Source organism: Xenopus laevis, chromosome 5L (genome assembly GCF_017654675.1).
Source record: "Xenopus laevis strain J_2021 chromosome 5L, Xenopus_laevis_v10.1, whole genome shotgun sequence".
Taxonomy (NCBI): Eukaryota; Metazoa; Chordata; class Amphibia; order Anura; family Pipidae; genus Xenopus; species Xenopus laevis.
In genome coordinates this window covers 156718605-156739569 of record NC_054379.1, presented here as the reverse complement: position 1 = coordinate 156739569, position 20965 = coordinate 156718605, and the positions used below count along the sequence as shown (strand labels likewise).

At 41.0% G+C, this 20965-nt stretch overlaps 1 protein-coding gene across 3 annotated transcripts in view; it reads right to left on the bottom strand.

Annotated features, from left to right (window-relative positions):
• The window catches only part of LOC108717206 (kelch-like protein 29), a 653541-nt gene that overhangs the window by 168648 nt on the left and 463928 nt on the right, over positions 1–20965 (bottom strand). For all 3 annotated transcript variants that reach the window (XM_018264051.2, XM_041563572.1, XM_041563573.1), the window contains 2 exons: positions 13290–13437; positions 8522–9064 (listed from right to left, as the gene is read on the bottom strand). In XM_018264051.2, coding sequence (XP_018119540.1) covers positions 8522–9064; positions 13290–13437 — 691 coding nt within the window. The remainder of the gene's footprint in view (positions 1–8521; positions 9065–13289; positions 13438–20965) is intronic.

Genomic DNA, 20965 nt, shown 5'->3' with positions numbered 1-20965 from the left:
AATCAGAGCCCACTGAGCATGTGAGTGTCACAGACACTTTCCAAGATGGTGACCCCCTGTGACAAGTTTGAAGTCCTGGATCATTGCTGCTATTGACAAGCTGAAACTTTAGCCTCGTGCAATAAGTTCACTATATAAAATATGCCGTTTTAAACCACATTCATTTTTAGGGTTTAGTTCTCCTTTAACCCAGGAGATATTTCCAGTTCTCAGTCGGCCCGGAGAGCTGTTATACAGTCAGACATAGCTAAACACATTATACAATAAGCTGAATGTGTTGAACTAATTAGCAGTTTCATGTTCTAAAATGGCTCTCTCCCCACCAATCATAAACCTCAGGGAATTGTCCCAAAGCTGCAGCTTGTGGTGAGGTGCTGATCCCACACACAACTTTCTTACTAAACAGATTCATGAGTCAGGACTTATCCGGATTCAACCAAAACAGTGTTTATAAAGCAGACAACAAGTGTGGAATGGATCTCTCCAGGGGGCAGAAGGCAGCAATATGATATATATAATCATTTGAATTGAAATCTCCGGGGATTCAGACCCCATGAAGAGCCTCATAACAACTGATATATGTTTATATATGATATGTTTCATGGTTTATTTCTCTCTGAATACTCACTCAGGTCTGCATGTGTATAAATGCCATGTTCATAAATAAAGGAAAGGACAGGAATGTCAGTTGCAGTGAATTTGGCCTTTAATATAATAACAAAACCCAAACCCAAACCCTGGAAAACAAATTTTGCTCTCGGCACATAGTACTGGGGGACTGGCACCTACGACAAACGATCTGGGGGGTGATCAGCAAGTGGCTTGTGTTGACAAACAAGTAGTACAGGTATGGGATCCATTGTCCGGAAACCCTTTATCCAGAAATCTCAGAATTAAGGAAATGCCATCTCCCATAGATTCCATTTTAATCAAGTAATTACAAGTTTTAAAAAATATTTCCTTTTTCTGTGTAATAATAAAACAGTAGCTTGTACTTGATCCCAACTAAGATATAATTAATCCTTATTGGAGGCAAAACTAGCCTATTGGGGTTATTTAATATCTCAATCTCTAAACTATTTTTAAGTAGACTTAAGGTATGGAGATCCAAATTACAGGCAGATCACTGTTTTTCAGGCAGATCCCTCAAACTCCAGAAGAAATGGGAAATAGCCTACCTGCTACCTGTTAGCATTGAGGCGGTTGGAGGCAGGTCTTTAACTGGGAATGCTGGGTAAACTAACTGGCTAATGGCTGCCCTTCTCCCATGGTTCCTTGGAACTAATGTTCCCTATGAAAGGGGTTGTTCACCTTCAAGTTAATTTTTAGTATGATGTAGAGAGTGATATTCCGAGACAATTTGCAATTGGTTTTCAGTTTTTATTATTCGTGGTTTTTGAGTTATTTCCTTTATTTTATTCAGCAGCTGTCCAGTTTGCCGTTCCAGCAATCTGGTTGCTAGGGTCCACATTACCTTAGCAACCACGCATTGATTTGGATAAGAGACTGGAATATGAACAGGAGAAGCCTGAATGGAAAGTAATAAAAAGTAGAAATAACTATATTTGTAGCCTTACAGAGCATTTGTTTGTTTTTTTAGATGGGGGTCAGTGACTCCCTTTTGAAAGCCTGAAGAGTCAGAAGAAAAATAATTAAAAATGATAAAACAAATAAATAATGTAGACAAATTGAAAAGTATCTTAGAATTGGTCATTCTATTGCTTACTCAAAATTAACTAAGAGAAGGAAAGGTTAAAACTAAGTAAGCTTTATCAGGAAGGTCCACCTAAATATACCAGTAAACCCTCAAATTAATGCTGCTCTGAGTCCTCTGTCAAAAGAAACACCACATTTCTTTCCTTCTATTGTGTACTCATGGGCTTCTGTATTAGACTTCCTGTTTTCATCTTAAACCTCCAGGGCAGGGCTTGAGCATGCTCAGTTTGCTCCTCTCTCTCTCTCTCTCTCTCTCTCTCCCTCCCTCTCTTCTCTGCTGTAATCTCAGCCCAGAGCTATAAGTGAGCAGGGAGAGACTCAGGCAGGAAGTGATGTCACGCCAAGCTAATAGGGCAGCTGCTATCCTAAACAAACAGGGAGCTTCTAGAGCTTTTTACTCAGGTATGGTAAAGCATTCTACGGAATAAATATAACATTCTAGTTTGCACTATTGCAGCTAATCTATTGGCAATAAAATGCTTCTGTAGCTTTCCTTTAAAAGACGAGCCAACCATTTAAGCCACTCCCACAACGATAGGACTCTTTTTTTTTGCTCCTATGTACAGATACCCAATAAGGGGAAGGAGTACTGTTACGCTTGCCACCTTTTCTGGAAAAAAATACCGGCCTTCCTATGTATAAATCTTTTTTCCCTATTAACATTTGTATCAACCATCATTTTTACCGGCCAGGCCAGTAAAATATCTGCCAGGTGGCAACCCTACCCTTAGGGCATAGGCTTGCCACCTTTTATGGAAAAAATATCGTCCTTCCTATATACTGTATGTAAAATTCTTCCCGCTTCATAACATTACAAGCCAATATGTAATATACTTATTTATGTTAGTGCTGATTTCCTTCCCTAATGCTGGCACTGCCATATATGTTTTGTTGCTCTGTACAGCTCAGACATGTATAATTAATATATGGTTTGTGGTTTTGCCCCTTCCCTTACAGATTCCAGAGAGAGAGAGAGAGACAATTACTGTTGTTTGTAGTGCAGCCACTTAACAACTGGAGATTCCACTGCAACACTGGTTGAGAATAAAGAACTAGGAAAGAGACTAACAAACCCAGCAAGGTCAGACTATACATTGCAGCCCGCAGATCTGTAAATATATTGTAGATGGTGACAACTCATGCACTTGCTTGACACTACACAGGGAAAAAACTCAATAAGCAGTGGTATTTGCATTCATTTAAACACTGACATTGAAAGAAAAGTATAGGGCTTATTTACTAATGGCAGAACAAAGTGCAAAAGTCTTTGCTCTTTAGAACAATCATTCAGGCAAGCAAGTTAGAGTGTGCTAATGGGTGCATGGTGTAATGGAGAACAGTGCTAAGCGTCTGCCTACGGTGCACAATATAAAGGCATCACTCTCTATTGTCGATGGTAGTTTTAGAACCAGCAGGACGGCACAAAATGCAATATGAAAGAATATGATTCTTGGCTGTGTTCCTTGCACCTGGATAAACAGGTTCCCATTTTCTTTATTGTGGCATTAACTCCTCGCTGAAAGCATCTATGATGACCGAGTAGGTGGTGGGGGTGATTTTCAGATCCGCAAATTAAGGCATGTTGAGCCCTAGGAAAGCTGATATTCCAGGAATTTAAAAAGGCCCTGCAATCCATCACAGATCAGCCTCACAGTGTTGAGGGAATTCATTTTTCTGTTTACCCCCAACCTTTCTGCTGGTCCACAGAGAGGCCATTACTGGAAAGAGGTCAGCTTGCATTAATAGAATATCTCAGGCAGTACAGAGGATAATTACTTTGTTTACCTGGAACTTTTCAGTCTTCCGAGTCATAAATGTTAACTTATTACACAATAACTAGGATGCTGTGAACCAGCTTAAAGCGAGTGGACAAAAGCAACATCAAATATAATATCAAGTAAAAACAAGTAGGTAGTAAAGAGTTCTCTGTGGGTCTAGTAGCCCATAGCAACCTGGAGCAGCATGTAGTATTCACATGTCACCCATTTGAGGCATCAATACTTAAGCTGCAATTTAAAGGGCATTTAACTCAAAAATGAATTGACGTCAACATATGAATTTTTGCTCAGAGAACACAGGAGTAAGCTTACATCATGGTATTCTTTGAGTTTAGATCCCCTTTAAATTACAGGTATCTGCAAACATTACCTCTATTATATAACTTAACGTATAACTGTTAATCTCACAAATACATTCTAATTTAGACTTTTTCACCATTTGAAAGTGACATGTTGAGTTGGAAGCAATTGACGCACTCTAGTTGGACTCTGTAAAGAGGTAACAACAGCTTCTGCCTTGAAATAGGATCAAGGAGTCATGAGAATTGTGCCTTACAATCGAGGCTGCCCTCCAGATGTGACATTACCTTCTCTAGCTCTTGTGAGCTACAAATTCCAGCAATCTGTTCTTTTTCAGAAGCATGTTTGCCCTCCCATTCTCGCTAGAAATTAAAAAGTGTCATCCTAGGCTAGTGGTGCCTGCAACTTATCATCTTCCCAACACTACAAGGCTGTCATCAGCTCTACTGGGACTGTTTTTTTAACTACATCAATATAATCGTAATTTAGTTTTGTATATATCCCATATTCAAAAACTGATCCTCAGCCTCAACCAACAATGTTCAAAATGTAGTGGAAAGCCTTACCAGGCTGCTTAAGCAGGTGGACCAATCCTTGGATCAGAGATGGGAGTGGAAGAACTTGACTAACCTCAACCCAACTAAACACCTTTGGGATGAATTACAACTGTGATGAGAGCCATGATTGATCCCCAACATCAGCTCCCAACCACTTATGTACGAATGGAAACAAATCCTACAGACAATCTAATGGGAAGCTTTTCCTTGAAAAAAGTAAAGGCCATTTTAGCTGCAACAAGAGGCCCAACCCTTGGTTTTGGAATGAGCTGAAAAGACATATTGAATGAGTGACAACCACTTGTGGTTCATGGGTTTAGAGAAACAGTTACAAACTCTTGTGATGTCAGACACAATAAGAGTATAAAAAAATCTCTGCAGCTCATTCTAAGCCAATGAAAGCAATACATGAGCAGAAGTTCTAAGGCAGTGATCCCCAACCAGTGGTTCACGAGCAAGATGTTGCTAACCAACCCCTTGGATGTTGCTCCCAGTGGCCTCAATGGTGCTTATTTTCAATTTCAATTCCTGGCGTGGAGGCAACTCTTTTTTACATTTTAAATGTGGCTCAAAAGTAAAAAGGGTTGGAAATCCCATGGCTCAAAATTAAAAAGGGTTGGGAATCACAGCTCTAAGGGATATACATCAGAAGAACAGTGTTTGGCATTTCACTGGTGAATTCTTTTCCAGGAAAGCTGTGAAGGCTCAACATGTGACACCTTATAAGTAGAAAGATTTTATTAAAATGGTGGTTTAGATCAGTGATCCCCAACCAGTAGCTTGTGAGCAACATGTTACTATCCAACCCCTTGGATGTTGCTCCCAGTGGCCTCAGAGCAGGTGATTATTATTGAATTCCAGGCTTGGAGGCAAGTTTTGGTTGTATAAAAACCAGGTGTACTGCCAAACAGAGCCATAATGTAGGTTGATAATCCACATAGGGGCTACTAAATAGCCAATCACATCACTTATTTGGCACCCCATGAATATTTTTCATGCTAGTGTTGCTCCCCAACTCCTTTAACTTCTCTATGTTGCTCACGGGTTCAAAAGGTTGGTAATCCCTGGTTTAGATCATTTACTGAAATAGATTGTCATGTCATAATGTAGCTCTTCAGCAAGATCCAAACGTTTGGTGGGTGGACAGCCAAATTATTTGGTCCAGGGTCAACAATCTGTTCATAATGATGACCTGTCAATACCACATCACTACATCCATGTGGTCCTCCTCTGACAGGACTTCTAGGCCTTAAAAAAGGCCCCATACTAAGGCCAAAAAGCTGCATCTTAACATTGACACCTAGATATCACTTTGCTTCAAATTAAAGGTTGTTCCTGTACAAATTCCCATCTTCATAGGACACATTATGAGACACACTAGCACCAATTATTCACCTGCTTTAGAAGACAACATGACCTATTGCAAATGAAAATATACAGATTTTGAAAAAAAACCTCTTATTTCTATAATAAGTCATATCAATTGGACTTGCTGTATTTTCTTTTTCCTTGAAGATATTTTGCTAGTCATCCAACTGAATTTCTCAATTGAGAATAACCCTGTACAAAAATATTTGTGGTTAAATACCCTGGAATCTTACTCCAATCAGAACAATCTGTTTAGTGTCATTAGCGAACAAGCAAAGGTTAATCAAAAACACACAGTTCGTTTTCACATGTGAGTGAAAGCCCAATCCCTTCAGAATGCAAAAACACTTCTGTAATTAAAAGACAAATGTGAAATTTAAATAAGTGCGCTAATGAACTCTAAAAATATCCATTTCTTCTTCGCTCTGATAGGAACTGTTTGCTCTTTTTCACCGGACATCATACAGTAATTGCTCATGAACTTTGGCAACACTTGTGTGTTAAGCCAGACAACAAAATTGAAAATCTCAGGGATTTAATGAGATGGAACCTCGGGCCCCTTTCAAACGATCTGATTAAAATGCAAGGAGAGCGCTATGGAAAATAAAGAGAGGATTTTGTCAGAAGTGGTCTAAATATCACACTGGTGTCGGGCAGATTATAGGTTTATCGAGATGCGCCTTATCACAGAAGAAGTTCGTATGGTTAAAAAAAAAAACTGTATGTGAAACCTTGAACTCAAGAATCGCTGCCAAAGCTTAACAATAAGTTGCAAAGAGGATTTGCTGTGGGTTCACATCATAAAAAATACACCTAATATGTTGCCATCGTCAGACAAGTGGCTATAGGATTAGCCCTCTCTTTTAACTCAATTCCAATACCAATGGAATATGGTTTACCATTGGTGCTGCAGATGGAGAAGCACTGGTGCTCGCAAATTTTAAGGGCATATGAGTCCTAAAAAGGGAAATACTCAGGGGTGTAACTACATAGGAAGCAGACTCTGCGTCTGCAGGGGGGCCCAGGAGGTATAGGGACCTCATGAGGCCCTAATTCATATACAATTTCAATAAAAATTGGTAAACCTATAGACCTTTTGGAGGCCTGGAAAAAATGATTTGCTGTGGGGCCCAGTAATGTCTAGTTACACCACTGGAAATGCTACAATTTATATACAGGTACAGTATGTGTGTGGGTACAAGTACGTGATCTGATAACCCTCTAATTTTTGTAGTCCCCTAATTTCTTTTGCATAAATAATTCTGTGTGTCGCACAATTGCCTGTGCTTGTTGGTGTCCAAAGCTTTGTTGCTATAGTTGTTCTGGAGGTGGTTGAGGGTCATAAGTATGTAAGTGTGTTTGTTGGGGTGCTGACACATCTGGATCGAAGAATTCCTTGTGGGTTCAGTTGTCAGTCCATTCCTTCTTTAAAGGCATAGACCTGTATGAGCTGGGTACAGGGGCGTAATAACAGGCAGCACAGCAGTTGTAACCTCAGCAAGGACCAGGAGCCTCAGGGGACCATATGGATTTAAAAAGAATTGTCTCAGTGGACACAAAAAAGTGACCCTTAAGGTGGCCATACACGGGCCAATAAGCTGCCGACTCAGCAGCTTATTGGCCCGTGTATGGGGCCCCACGATCGAGATCTGGCCGAAAGTTGGCCAGATCTCGATCGGATGGGACGAAAAATCCCGTCGGATCGCGGCCGCATCTATTAGTTGATGTGGTCCCGCGATCAGACCGCCCATTACTATTCGTTAGGATCCGATCGTGGGGTCCTAGGGCCCATGATCTGATCAGCCCGATATTGCCCACCTCAAGGTGGGCATATCGGGGAGAGATCCGCTCGTTTGGCGACATCGGCAAACGAGCGGATCTCTCCATGTATGGCCACCTTTAGAAACAAAACAGACAGGTTCAAGGTAAAATTATGCATACAGGGCCAAAGGGATATGTATGTATGTATGATATCTTTTCTACTTGGTAGATGGGGCTTATGTTAAGATACTTGATGGGTATCTAAGTGTGTAATCCTTTTAAACAGCTTGGTGACTATAAATATACTAGCATTCACGAGTGTTGGCTCAAAAGCTTGGGGTCACATATCACATGCTAATATAACAACACACTCTTTAGTGCTAATGTGATGGCAAAAGAAACCACAGGAGTCAAGTAAAAAAAAAAAAACAATTCCTGTGTACTCTGCACTTGAATTCTTTACCATCACGGCAATCTCTGGCCTGTGTTTCACCGCTTGTTCCAGAAAAGGCACGTTTTCCGAGCATGCATTATTTAAACAGTCAGGAGCTCTGGGACACGAACCTCACTATAGCGGAAAACAAAAATGGCACTTGCTTTTCAACAGAAAACAGATGCCTTTCAGCAGGATGGAAAGAAAGGGCAAATCACTGCTGCTATCTAAATCAGAGCTATGGAATTCCATTTACTCTACTTGCTGGCAGCTTTTGTAGGTGTCATTCAAGATAGAAGAACTCTGTTTTTTTTTGTTTCGGTCTCAAGATTTTTTTTTTTGAATCATATTTAATTCATAAACCCTTCTGCTGGGCTTATAAGAAAAAGCTGAAGTCAAAGCTGAAATACATTAATGATAAAAGATCCACTTGCTGACCTTTCCCAGAGATAGAACATTTATAGTGATACATTATTAGAGCAGGTAGAACCAAGGCTGGAGTAATACAAAGGGGTCCTTTGGTCATTATAAAAAGGCAAAGGTTGTTTCTGCTCTACAAACCTGTTACAGGTCAATGGAAATAAAGGAAGAAGTTTAGGATGGCTTACCTTTTGGGTACCAAGGGTCTGTGAATTCATACTTTCCCATTCCAATCGTCCGTAGCATCTGTACGCCATTGTGGTTGTCAGGGTTGGAGGTTTGGCTTTGAGGAACCTGTGGGGCTGTTTGGCCATTGGTATCTGGAATACTATTAGGCAAGGCTGCAGAAGGTTGAGCTGGAGGAGGCAAGAGGGGGCATGTCATATGACCGTTGCCTACTGCAGTGTGACCTGGGAGAGGAACCTGACCAACTCCGGTCAAAGATGGTACCGCCATTGGCTGGCTGTGTCTGTAAAGGGTTTGGCTTTGGAGGTTGACCACCATGTTACCCAAGGGTTGTGCAGGTTGCTGGTGCTGCTGCAGCTGGTAGTGAGCCGTCATTAGTGGAAGCTGTGGAGCCACATGAGGTGGGAGTGTGGGAGTAACCCCTATGATAGGAGCCTGGACATTGGCTGCTTGGCTGTAGATTGGTGGTTGAGTCATTCCGTATGAATGGGCAATAAGAGATGCCTGTGTGCCGGCAGAGACCGTTGTCACCCATGGTGGGGTAGCTGAAACAAAACAAAAAAGAGTAACTAAAACTCATAAATCCTTCAAACGGAGCAAAGCATTTGCAAATAATACTTGCATATATCTGTGTGTAATGCTAAATTGTACAAGTGCAGTTGGCAATAGACAACCAATCAGCAGCTAGTTTTGAACTGTCTTTCACAAGACGGAAAATAATAGCAGAGACCTGATTGGCTGGTATTGGCAACTGAGGGTTGATTAACAGGATGGCTTTGGAAGGAAATAAGAAGTATTACGATGCCGAGTCAAAACGAATACTTGTTTAACTTGATAATCATAGATGACACCTCTAGAACGAGAGGGAAAGATCTGCACCTTTGCTGTGTTATCCTTCAATGATTCCATTATAAAGTGACATATTCAATCAAATTGATGTACAAAGTGGTTTATATCAGGTGCTCCACATACATATGTGTGTGTTGCCTTCACAAATTATATAATTAAGTGACGTGCAAATGAAATGTCAGAAGATTTGTAACTGTTAAGGGAAGTTTTCAACACATCTAGGTGGATTTGCTTTTATTGATGCATCTCTACCAGAAGACCTATTCAAATAATAATAAATGATGGGTAAATGGTTGGTTAGATAGGTTGTTCCTCATATCTAGGTGTGTATTGCTATCAAAAGTGTATCAAGCATGCCTGACAAATAAATATGTGTTATGACAATCAGATTTGCAGAAAGGCAACACATTCTTAGGGGGTGCGGAACGCTTTGTAGTTGCTCTACTTCCAACCTCGTCTCCACACTACAAAACTGAAACCCATAATCAAGGTCAGATCAACGGCTGCTGTAAGGCAACTAAAGGATCAGGTTTTTACCAGGAAACAGTAGAGATAAAAGTGATACATGCCCATTAGATAGCTGAGTAGCTTTCAAGAACAAGAAGTAATTGGTATGGAGGGTTTGTAATCTAAACCTTCTCAGTTAGCCAACAAAGGTATCATTTTAACCCCATGGCTAACATGGAACCATTTTCTTTGATTAGAGAAAGCACTACTAATGTTCTCACTTTGTAAATGAAAAATCCAAAGCAGGAACGTCCAAACTCGTATTTAACCAGGGCAACAAGTATATGTGGAGTGTGTTTCCTTGGGCTGCAGTGATCCTTTACAACAGTGGTTGGGATTATAGGCAATAAGTGGGCAGCCTGAAGGTTGGTTTGGGGAAAATTTGGATATGATACTTATTTGCTCTCCTAGATACATCCACAAACCCTGGCCAACAAAAAGTCTAGCTGCACCGAACCCCAATCAGCCTGCTCCCAATCCACACCTGCCCCGGCCTGCCCATCTCTGACATCACAAAAGGGGGCGGGCGGGGTAGGCATGCCAATAAAGACACTGCTAGAAGAAAGCCAGCACAGGAAGGTCGAAGGTGAGGAGAGCAGAAAGAAGAGCTGAACTTGAACCCACAAACCGAGTACAGAAGTCAGCTGAACCTGCCCAACCCACCAGTCCCACAGGTTTTGCGCCGCCAGCACAAGGGGGGGCATGACCATAGGTTGGATCTTTACTGAAAAAAAGTCTGTCACCCACTGATTTACAAAAAAAAAATCACAGTTATGGGAAACACCATGTCCACCTGCACATCTACGGCAAGTATGGCGGTTCATAATTTTATCTTCATAAGTGCTCCTTAAAGGGGAACTAAAGTCTAAAATAGAGTAAGGCTAGAAATGCTGTATTTTGTATACTAAACATAAACATGAACTTACTGCAGCAGAAGCCTAATAAAACAAATGATTTATGCTTTCAAAGTTTTGTAACTTTGTTATACATCTTGGCAAGACCAAGACCCTGCACATGCTCAGTGTGGTCTGAGCTGCTGCTTAGGGATCGTCATAAATGATCAAAACAGCACAAGTTAAATAATATCTGCCATAGAAGAAGATACAGAAAGACTGATTAATAATCAGAATATACAGACTGCACAGTCATAGCTGCCTGTTAGGCTAAGGCCAGACAACTCGAACCGCAGGCCGAGAATCCATTGCTCTGCTGTTTTTTCGCTTTTCTGCTTTGCCTGTACCTGAGTGGAAACAATGCTTTTGGGTTCAGGAAGAGAGATGCAGCGGGTTTCAGCACCGAAACACAGCATTTTGCATTTCGTGCTGAAATCCGCCCACAGTTCAAAGTTTAAGGGGAGCAGCAAGGCGGCGGCTTCCTCCACCCTCCGCACTGGTATACATCGTCTGGCCCTAGCCTTAAGCACATTCCAGACATTCAAAGCAATAAATGTTTTAAGAAGTCTTGATATTTGTAACATATACAGACCAAAGGACAGCACATAAAAATCTCTGTTATCGTGACAAACTCCCCTGGAGTGATAGGGGACAATGAACACAGCAGCCTACTCATTTCACTTGTCAGTGACGCTACAATGGTGCTGTTGCCGAGAGTCACAGGCGCCCTTAATGAAGTATTGCATGATACGGGAATACAAGCAGCTTTAACATAGACATTGAACAAACTCTATTTACACGTTTAAGGTTTTCTACTGCGGGATGACCGCGCTGCCTCTCTCTCTTTATCCTCTTCCACATCTGAGATATGAGCTTGGTGTGCCGTACGGAGCAGACTTAACACCCACTACCGACAGGTTTATAATTACGCGTCTGGAGAGGCGACACAATGCGTAGCCAACATCTCGTATCAGGGGGAACGTTTCAGGTTCTGTATTTCTCAGCTCAGACAAAGCTGGAAATATCACCCGTGCCCTTTCAAAGTAAAGAAATCAGAAGAAGGGAAATAGGACCCAAAAAAAAAAAAAAACCACAGAGAAAAAAAACTACACACTAGTTAAGGCATGCTGGATTTGCATTAGTGATAGAGAGGCTGTCAGATGTGGCCTGGAGAAATACACAGGAATCTATAAATATTGTACTGCAGAAATTAATTAACTGAAAATACATCAAAACAACAATGATATATTTCAGCTGTAATAGGTGAACTGGTGCTTATTTATAGGAAATAATATACCCCCAAATATAAGGATAGTGTTTAAAGGCAGGAGACCACAGGCCAAGGTCAGTAGGAACATTGTCTATGACATCAATAAACCCCATTTATAAAGATACAGTATATTACAGGCTATTCATGGCTGTTGTGTATTACGCATAAGGGTATATTTTACAGAATATAAATGGCAATTTTCTATTAAACATATACATATATACTTTAAATTATGTATATGTGCTATTTTTAAAGGTGAAAATGGTTTAAAGGAACAGTAACACCAAAAACTGAAATTGTTTTAAATGAATGACATTATAATGTACTATTGCCCTGCACTGGTAAATCTGGAGTGTTTGCTATAGAAACACTACTATAGTTTATATAAGCATGCTGCTGTGTAGCCATGGGGGCAGCCATTCAAGCACAGGATACACAGTAGATAACAGATAAGTACTACTATAGTTTATATAAACAAGCTGCTGTGTAGCCATGGGGGCAGTCATTCAAGCACAGGATACACAGTAGATAACAGATAAGTACTACTATAGTTTATATAAACATGCTGCTGTGTAGCCATGGGGGCAGCCATTCAAGCACAGGATACACAGTAGATAACAGATAAGTACTACTATAGTTTATATAAACAAGCTGCTGTGTAGCCATGGGGGCAGCCATTCAAGCACAGGATACACAGTAGATAACAGATAAGTACTACTATAGTTTATATAAACAAGCTGCTGTGTAGCCATGGGGGCAGCCATTCAAGCACAGGATACATAGTAGATAACAGATAAGTACTACTATAGTTTATATAAACAAGCTGATGTGTAGCCATGGGGGCAGCCATTCAAGCATAGGATACACAGTAGATAACAGATAAGTACTACTATAGTTTATATAAACAAGCTGCTGTGTAGCCATGAGGTCAGTCATTCAAGCACAGGATACACCGGAGATAGATAAGTTCTAAAGAATCCCATTGTATACTACAGAGCTATGTTCCAGGGCCATTACCAGGATCTCAAGCCATCTTGTTCCATCAGCAAAGGTTCCATTTTCAAACCAAACCAATCAAAAAACTGCCTGAGTACAGAGATATTGGTTGTCATGGTCTGGATAGCAAACGCATCCAAAACAATTGGTATTCCTATGGCCAGTGTAACAAGCCTATCCAACTTGTGGTACCCAAGTCATTGCAATTAGTGAAAAACTACTCCCCACCCAATGGTTCCCTGCCTCTCTGCTCACCTGGATTTTCGCCTTTCCTCATCTGTTTAGATGGCGGCTCTTCTGTATCCCATGGTGTAGACTGGTTGATAGGAGTCTGTCCCCATCTCACACTGGTTGCGAGAAGTTGCCCTTGTGCCTGTTTCTCAGTCTTGGAAAGTACAGGAGTCTATAAAAAAATAAAAAGAGACATAAGACTTTTCATTTCCACAAGTTTTACAACATATGGTTAAGACATATATAATGCTTCCATGGCTTCCATCTGCCTCAGTTTTCATCCTAAATCTCACCATAGCTAACCTTCTAACAGGTGTATCTCACCTTTCCTTCATGTTAATCCACAGGGCTGGCATTCGTCTGACTGAGCCGATTGTGCCCATTGGGTCCCTGCACAATGTCAAACCTCCCAGTGGCAGACGCTTCCCCCAGGAGTGCTCATCACAGTTTTGCGAGATGAGATTGTGATGTCACTCCCTACATTATATAAATCAAATCGGTGGCCACCAGCAGAAGAGAAGCTTTGGCATGGTTAATGTTAGTAAAATGTGTGCAGATCTTGGGGTGGGGGGGGTCATACTGTGTCTGTTATAAAATACTCGAGGACCACTGTATGTTACGAAATGCTTGGGGTTCACAATATACCATAAAATGCTTTGGGGGCACTGTGTTATAAAATGCTTGGGGGGCACTGTATCTCATGAAATGCACGGAGACCAAACTGTAGCATGAAATGTTGGTGGCCAATGGAACAAATGAGAGTGGTGACCAGGCAACAGGACAGAAGCAGGAACCATTTGCCTAGTTAGACCCCAGAGCCTGGCCTGCTAGCTACCCACAATCAGACTTACGAACCCCATCACAATGATCAAGATTAGGTTCCATGAAATGCACAGAGGCCAAACTGTAGCATGAAATGTTGAAGGCCAATGGAACAAATGAGAGTGGTGACCAGGAAACAGGACAGAAGAATGATCCATATGCCCAGTTAGACCCGCGCCTTGCCTGCTAGCTACACAACCAGTCTTGGGGACCCCATCACTTTGATCAATATTAAGTTCCATGAAATGCTATGAGGCCAAACTGTAGCATGAAATGTTGGTAGCCAATGGAGCAAATGAGAGAGTTGATCAGGCAACAGGACAGAAGCATGATCCATTTGCCCATTTAGACCCAAGAGCCTGGCCTGTTAGCTACCCACAATCAGTCTTGGGGATCCCATCACAATGACCAAGATTAAGTTCCATGGCATGCACGCAGGCCAAACTGTAGTATGAAATGTTGGCGGCCAATGGAATAAATGAGAGAGGTGACCAGGCAAAAGGAAAAAAGCAGGAACCATTTGCCCAGTTAGACCCAAGAGCCTGGTCTGTTAGCGACCCACGATCAGTCTTGGGGACCCCATCACAATGATCAAGATTAAGTTTCATGAAATGCACGGAGACCAAACTGTGGCATAAAAATGTTGGTGGCCAATGGAACAAATGAGAGAGGTGACCAGGCAAAAGGACAGAAGCAGGAACCATTTGCCCAGTTAGACCCAAGAGCCTAGCCTGTTAGCGACCCACAATGAGTCTTGGGGACCCAATCACGATGATCAAGATTAAGTTCCATGACATGCACGGAGGCCAAACTGTAGAAGCATGATCCATTTGCCCAGTTAGACCCCAGAGCCTGGCCTGCTAACTACACAACCAGTCTTGGGGCCTCCATTACAATGATCAAGATTAAATGCCATGGTTGATAAGGCTGGCCCTGCTAAGCTGTCCCATACAAATGCTCCAGGCCTTCTAAGGAAGGCCAGCCTCACATTTTGGGAACCACTAGTTTAAAACATCTTCAACACATGTTTATATTATGCTCTTTAAATAAATGTGTACCAACAAGCTTGCAATCTATGCTTCCATCTTGTGATCACTAGTGTTCCTACCTCTGATTCCCTCAGCAATAAATGCCTGGAGATAATGTCCTAACGGGGAAGCTGCCAATAATTGCGATGCATAGTAGAGAACGAAGTAGACCAAGACATGCAAAAATATCTTTCTGATGATATTAATCATTACTGCCATGAAACATTCGTTCCTTCAATCAATAAAACATCGGAACACTGGACTCCTTAAACTGACACATTTAACCAATATAAAACATTTAAACAAAATGGCCGTTTCTAAGGATTACTGAAAATGAGGATTACTTGAAAAACACTCATAATGCACTTTGAATACATGAATATATCAGTAGGCAGCGAGCTGTTTTATTCATTACCCACCCAGAATACAGGCTCGGAACCGGCAACAGGAGATTTTTCTGCAGTATCAATAAAAAAAAGGATTTTTTTAAAGGGATACGTTATTGAGGCGGAAAGAATACAGACTCTCACATGGCCGTGAAGCTAAAATATTCTCTGGATAATCTTTTATAAAAACAATTTGTGTCTCTGTGTTTTCTCTGTTTGGCTGACCTTTCCAGAGAAACACTGTACATAGAGCAGATTAAAAACGGCAAAGTTGTTCTGACAAGATCCTTAGGATATGAAGCTGAAGGACACGTGAAGGTCACCATGCAGACCTGTAGATGATAATTGACATTATGAACCCGCTCATCGTTTTGAACCAAAAATAACGGGTGGCAAGGGCACATGCAAATGATCATTTCTCATGATTGTAAGCTCTACGGCATAGGGACCTCCTTTGTCTTAATTTTCGCCTTGCGAGGGGACATGATTACTGTTTACAAGTGCATTACAGGGCATTATAGACAGATAGCTTGGGATCTTTTTCCTGTTACAGTTAGTTAATATGTCACTTAGGGGCAGATTTACTAAAGGGCGTTACCGCTTTCAGGCACTTCGTCGTTTTACTTCACTAGCGAAAGAGACAGATGATAGCGGTCATTTGCACTCTATTGTCAGGCGAATTTTCACTCTGGCGAATGGACATTACTCCGCAAAATCACTAAGATGAGGATTTTACTGAACGTTTCCTCTTTCGCCAGACTTGGAGTACATTAAGTACATTGGAGTGCATAGATCTTTCTCATTCTTCTGTTACTTACATCAGTGGAAAAAGTTTCTAAGTCCCAAAAAACGCTGGCGTCTTTTTCTTTTTTCAGAGTGATAGCCTGCAAAAGTCCTTAATTTTTTTTTGGGGTAACTGGGTTCACCCATACATTTTCTAACATATGGCACATAAACTATACACTGGGCTCATGTGTAGGGCATTATTACAACGCTATTATCTTTATTAAGGTTCCCTGGACTTCTGTAATGTAATGTATTTGCTGCAACATATACGTCCATGTAACTTTATAATTTCCCGCCTTATGCAATTTAGCGTGAAGACCTCTAACGAGTGAAGACCTCTAACGAAGTTGTGCTAGGCATAATTGAACGCTAGCGCATCTTCGCTTTGATTGTCAAAGTAACGCTTAGGAAAATTCACCAGTGTTCGGCGCCCTGGAAGCAACTTTGCATTTTTGTAAATTAGCGTTGTCTGAGCAAATTTTTTCATGGCGAAGTGTTGAGATGGCTGCGAAGCCATTGCTGGCGTATTGTCGCCGCTTAGTAAACTTACCCCTTAATATGATATAAACTATCTGTTGCTTAAATATTCATTTTGGGAGTAAAGTTTTCCTTTAACACCTTTAAGAGGGGATTGGATGATTTCTTGACCAAACATAATATTAAAGGGATACTGTCATCGGAAAACATGTTTTTTTCAAAACGCATCATTTAATAGTGCTACTCCAGCAGAATTCTGCACTGAAATCCATTTCTCAAAAGAGCAAACAGATTTTTTTATATTCAATTTTGAAATCTGACATGGGGCTAGGCATTTTGTCAATTTCCCAGCTGCCCCTGGTCATGTGACTTGTGCCTGCACTTTAGGAGAGAAATGCTTTCTGGCAGGCTGCTGTTTTTCCTTCTCAATGTAACTGAATGTGTCTCAGTGAGACATGGGTTTAAACTATTGAGTGTTGTTCTTAGATCTACCAGGCAGCTGTTATCTTGTGTTAGGGAGCTGTTATCTTGTTACCTTCCCATTGTTCTGTTGTTTGGTTCCTGGGGGGGAAAAGGGAGGGGGGTGATATCACACCAACTTGCAGTACAGCAGTAAAGAGTGATTGAAGTTTATCAGAGCACAAGTCACATGACTTGGGGCAGCTGGGAAATTGACAATATGTCTAGCTCCATGTCAGATTTCAAAATTGAATATAAAAAAAATCTGTTTGCTCTTTTGAGAAATGGATTTCAGTGCAGAATTCTGCTGGAGCAGCACTATTAACTGATTCATTTTGAAAAATTTTTTTTTCCCATGACAGTGTCCCTTTAATGATAGGCTGGTATGAGTGTGCACTGGGGTTCTATTGGTGAGGTTGAACTTGACCTTGGTCTTTTTCCAACCCAACTATGTAACTGTGTATTTCTGAATGTATTTGTGCCCTATATACAGTAAAGTCATATACATACACACCTACATAGATAAAGGCTACTTGTTTATTTGTATGGCACCGTCAGGTCACACTGGCAAATGAGAAAGAACTTATAGCAATATTACCAAGTCTAAACATGAGCAGAGTTTAACCAAACTGGATGTTCCCAAGTCAAATTTCAGATCAGGGTCAGCCTAGAACTGATATATTTTGATTCAACGTATTGGTAGGACAACATGGCCAAGGAGTGCTAAAACACATGGTTACATGCCAACCAAACATGGGCCTTTACTGCCAGCATGGCCTGAGTAATGTGTAGCAATCGGGAGGAGACTTTTGATTGGTCAGGAGAAGCTAATGTACAATCTGAATAAAGAGTAGATGAATCAGACCTCACCCCAGCCCATAACAGTACAGGGACTGATAAGCAAAATAGGGGTTACCGTATATACTCGAGTATAAGCCGTCCCGAGTATAAGCCGAGGTACCTAATTTTACCTCCAAAAACTGGGAAAGCTTATTGACTCGAGTATAAGCCGAGGGTGAGAAATGCAGCAGCTTCTGGTAAGTTTCAATCAAAAAATTGAGGGTTTCTGCTCCCATTGGAGGTGCCGGCGTCTCGTTTTTGGATTCCGGCGACAATTCTTGGACGCCGGCGAATATTCTTGGAGACTATTCTTGGACGCCGGGGACTATTCTTGGACACCGGCGACTATTCTTAGGCCCGGCGACTATTCTTAGATGCCGGCGACCGTTTTTGCACTTGACCCGAATATAAGCCGAGGTAGAGTTTTTCAGCATATTTTGGGGGCTGAAAAACTCGGCTTATACTCGAGTATATACGGTAAATGATACTTGATCCCATAAAGGAAACATGGACAGGGAAGTTTTTATGCCAGACAACCATGTCAATAAACAGGAGCCATGCAATAGATTGGAGTAGTAATTTAGCACACAGCTAAAAAACAAAATAAATTCCTTAACGTTTAGTTTGATGTAGAGAATGATATTCTGAGACAATTTGCCATTGGTTTTCATTTTGTGCTTTTCAGTTTCAGCAATCTGGTTGCTAGGGTCCAAAATACCCTAGCAACCATGCGTTGATTTGTATAAGAGACTGGAATATGAATAGGAAAGGTCTGAATAGAAATATGAGTAATAAAAAGTATCAATAACAATACATTTGTAGCCTTACAGAGCATTTGTTTTTTAGATGGGGTCAGTGACCCCCATTTGAAAGCTGGAAAGAGTCAAAAGAAGAAGGTAAAACATTTTTAAAAAAAAACTATAGAAAATGAGGGGTAATTGAAAAGTTTCTTAGAATTAGCCATTCTATACTTTTTACACATCAACTCTCCGAAATTGAGCTTACAAGAGAAACTTCACAGAGACCATCAGCCACCTTCAATTGTGACTTTATTTAAGCACACATAGTGATGTAGCAAATATTGTGCGACAAGCTTACGCGTTTTGTGCCCATAAACTGCGTATCTTGACAGCGCTATATAAATAAATGATGATGATGATAATATTCGGCACTTCCTCAGAGCTAGAGTCATTCTATAACATACTAAAAGTTAACTTAAAGGTGAACCACCCCTTTAACAGCATTGTATATATATATATATATATATATATATATATATATATATATATATATATATATATATTTCTGCCTCTACAGGAATAATAATAATAATAAAAACAGAATTGTGTTTATCTGCTGCTAAGTGAATGCATTGGAAATTCATCACAATTGTGCTACTCACTGGGGAAATAATTAGTAAGGAATTGCATGTAAGGCAGAGAATCAGAGGAAATTCTAATAAGTCTGTTATGGGGCAGGAGTCCCCCCGGCTGATACGCACACATGACAGACGCATTCAAACTAACCGTGAACATCGGAATGAAGCGAAATCCCCACGGAACGTCTTTCAAGAGCAAAAGTCACCAAAGGTCGTCGCATTGGGTAGGAAGAAGTAGAGCAATTCAGAGATGTGTTCCTGGAGGCTGCCTGAATGATGATGTGACTAATTCAATCCAGAGGAGTTTCTCAACATTCATCAGCCTCCAACACGACGATTAGAGGGACAGGGCTGTGTAAATATACGGCCTTTTAATACACAAAAGTCAATAAAAACTCCTTAAAGGAGACATTTTGTGTAAAAAAAGACTTTACCAGTGCGTTATACTCAGTTAGATATAGAAGAATTGTGCTTAAAAAAGTAGTGTTTCAGGCTGATTTATTGAATATTTCTGCAAAAACCCTAATAATCCCTCCCTTCTCTTCCACATCCTGCTCCCTGAATTCCCAGGCTGTGCTCTCAGCTCACTGCACTGTAGGAGAGGGACCAATCAGCAACTAGCAGGACCTGATAGGGAACTGAAGCCTGTCTGTGCTTGTGTGACTGCAGGGCTGTGATTGGCTGCCCCCTCCTACTGTGCTTCTGCCAGGGACCATTAGGACACGTCCACCCCTTATTTGAAACACAGGCAGGGACCAGAGAACATGTATAGGAAGCACCATGTAAAAGCAACACCATATATTACTCATAACTGCCTACAAAATTTGATTTTTTTTCATTTATTCTATACCTCTCCTTTAAAGATACAGTATCTTTATTCACAGTTCTTAGTGACGTCATCAATCATAATGTGTGGGTGGTCTATCCCGTGTGCCACAAAAAATGTGTATTAGAAGACTAATGGGGTTATGTAATAAATGGTACTAAGTTTGCCCAGGGGCAGTAACCCATAGCAACCAATCAGCAGGTAGAATTTACTAGTACATTATCCCTTATAATACATGAGTGATACTCAGAGTTCCCTGTATAACTCAGCCTGCAGCCTTGTGTCTTTATATGGTCACAGAACAACCCCTCAGTGACTTCTAATATCCTTATCATTTACAGTAGGGGGTACATTATCCCTTATAATACATGAGTGATACTCAGAGTTCCCTGTATAACTCAGCCTGCAGCCTTGTGCCTTTATATGGTCACAGAACAACCCCTCAGTGACTTCTAATATCCTTATCATTTACAGTAGGGGGTACATTATCCCTTATAATACATGAGTGATACTCAGAGTTCCCTGTATAACTCAGCCTGCAGCCTTGTGCCTTTATATGGTCACAGAACAACCCCTCAGTGACTTCTAATATCCTTATCATTTACAGTAGGGGGTACATTATCCCTTATAATACATGAGTGATACTCAGAGTTCCCTGTATAACTCAGCCTGCAGCCTTGTGCCTTTATATGGTCACA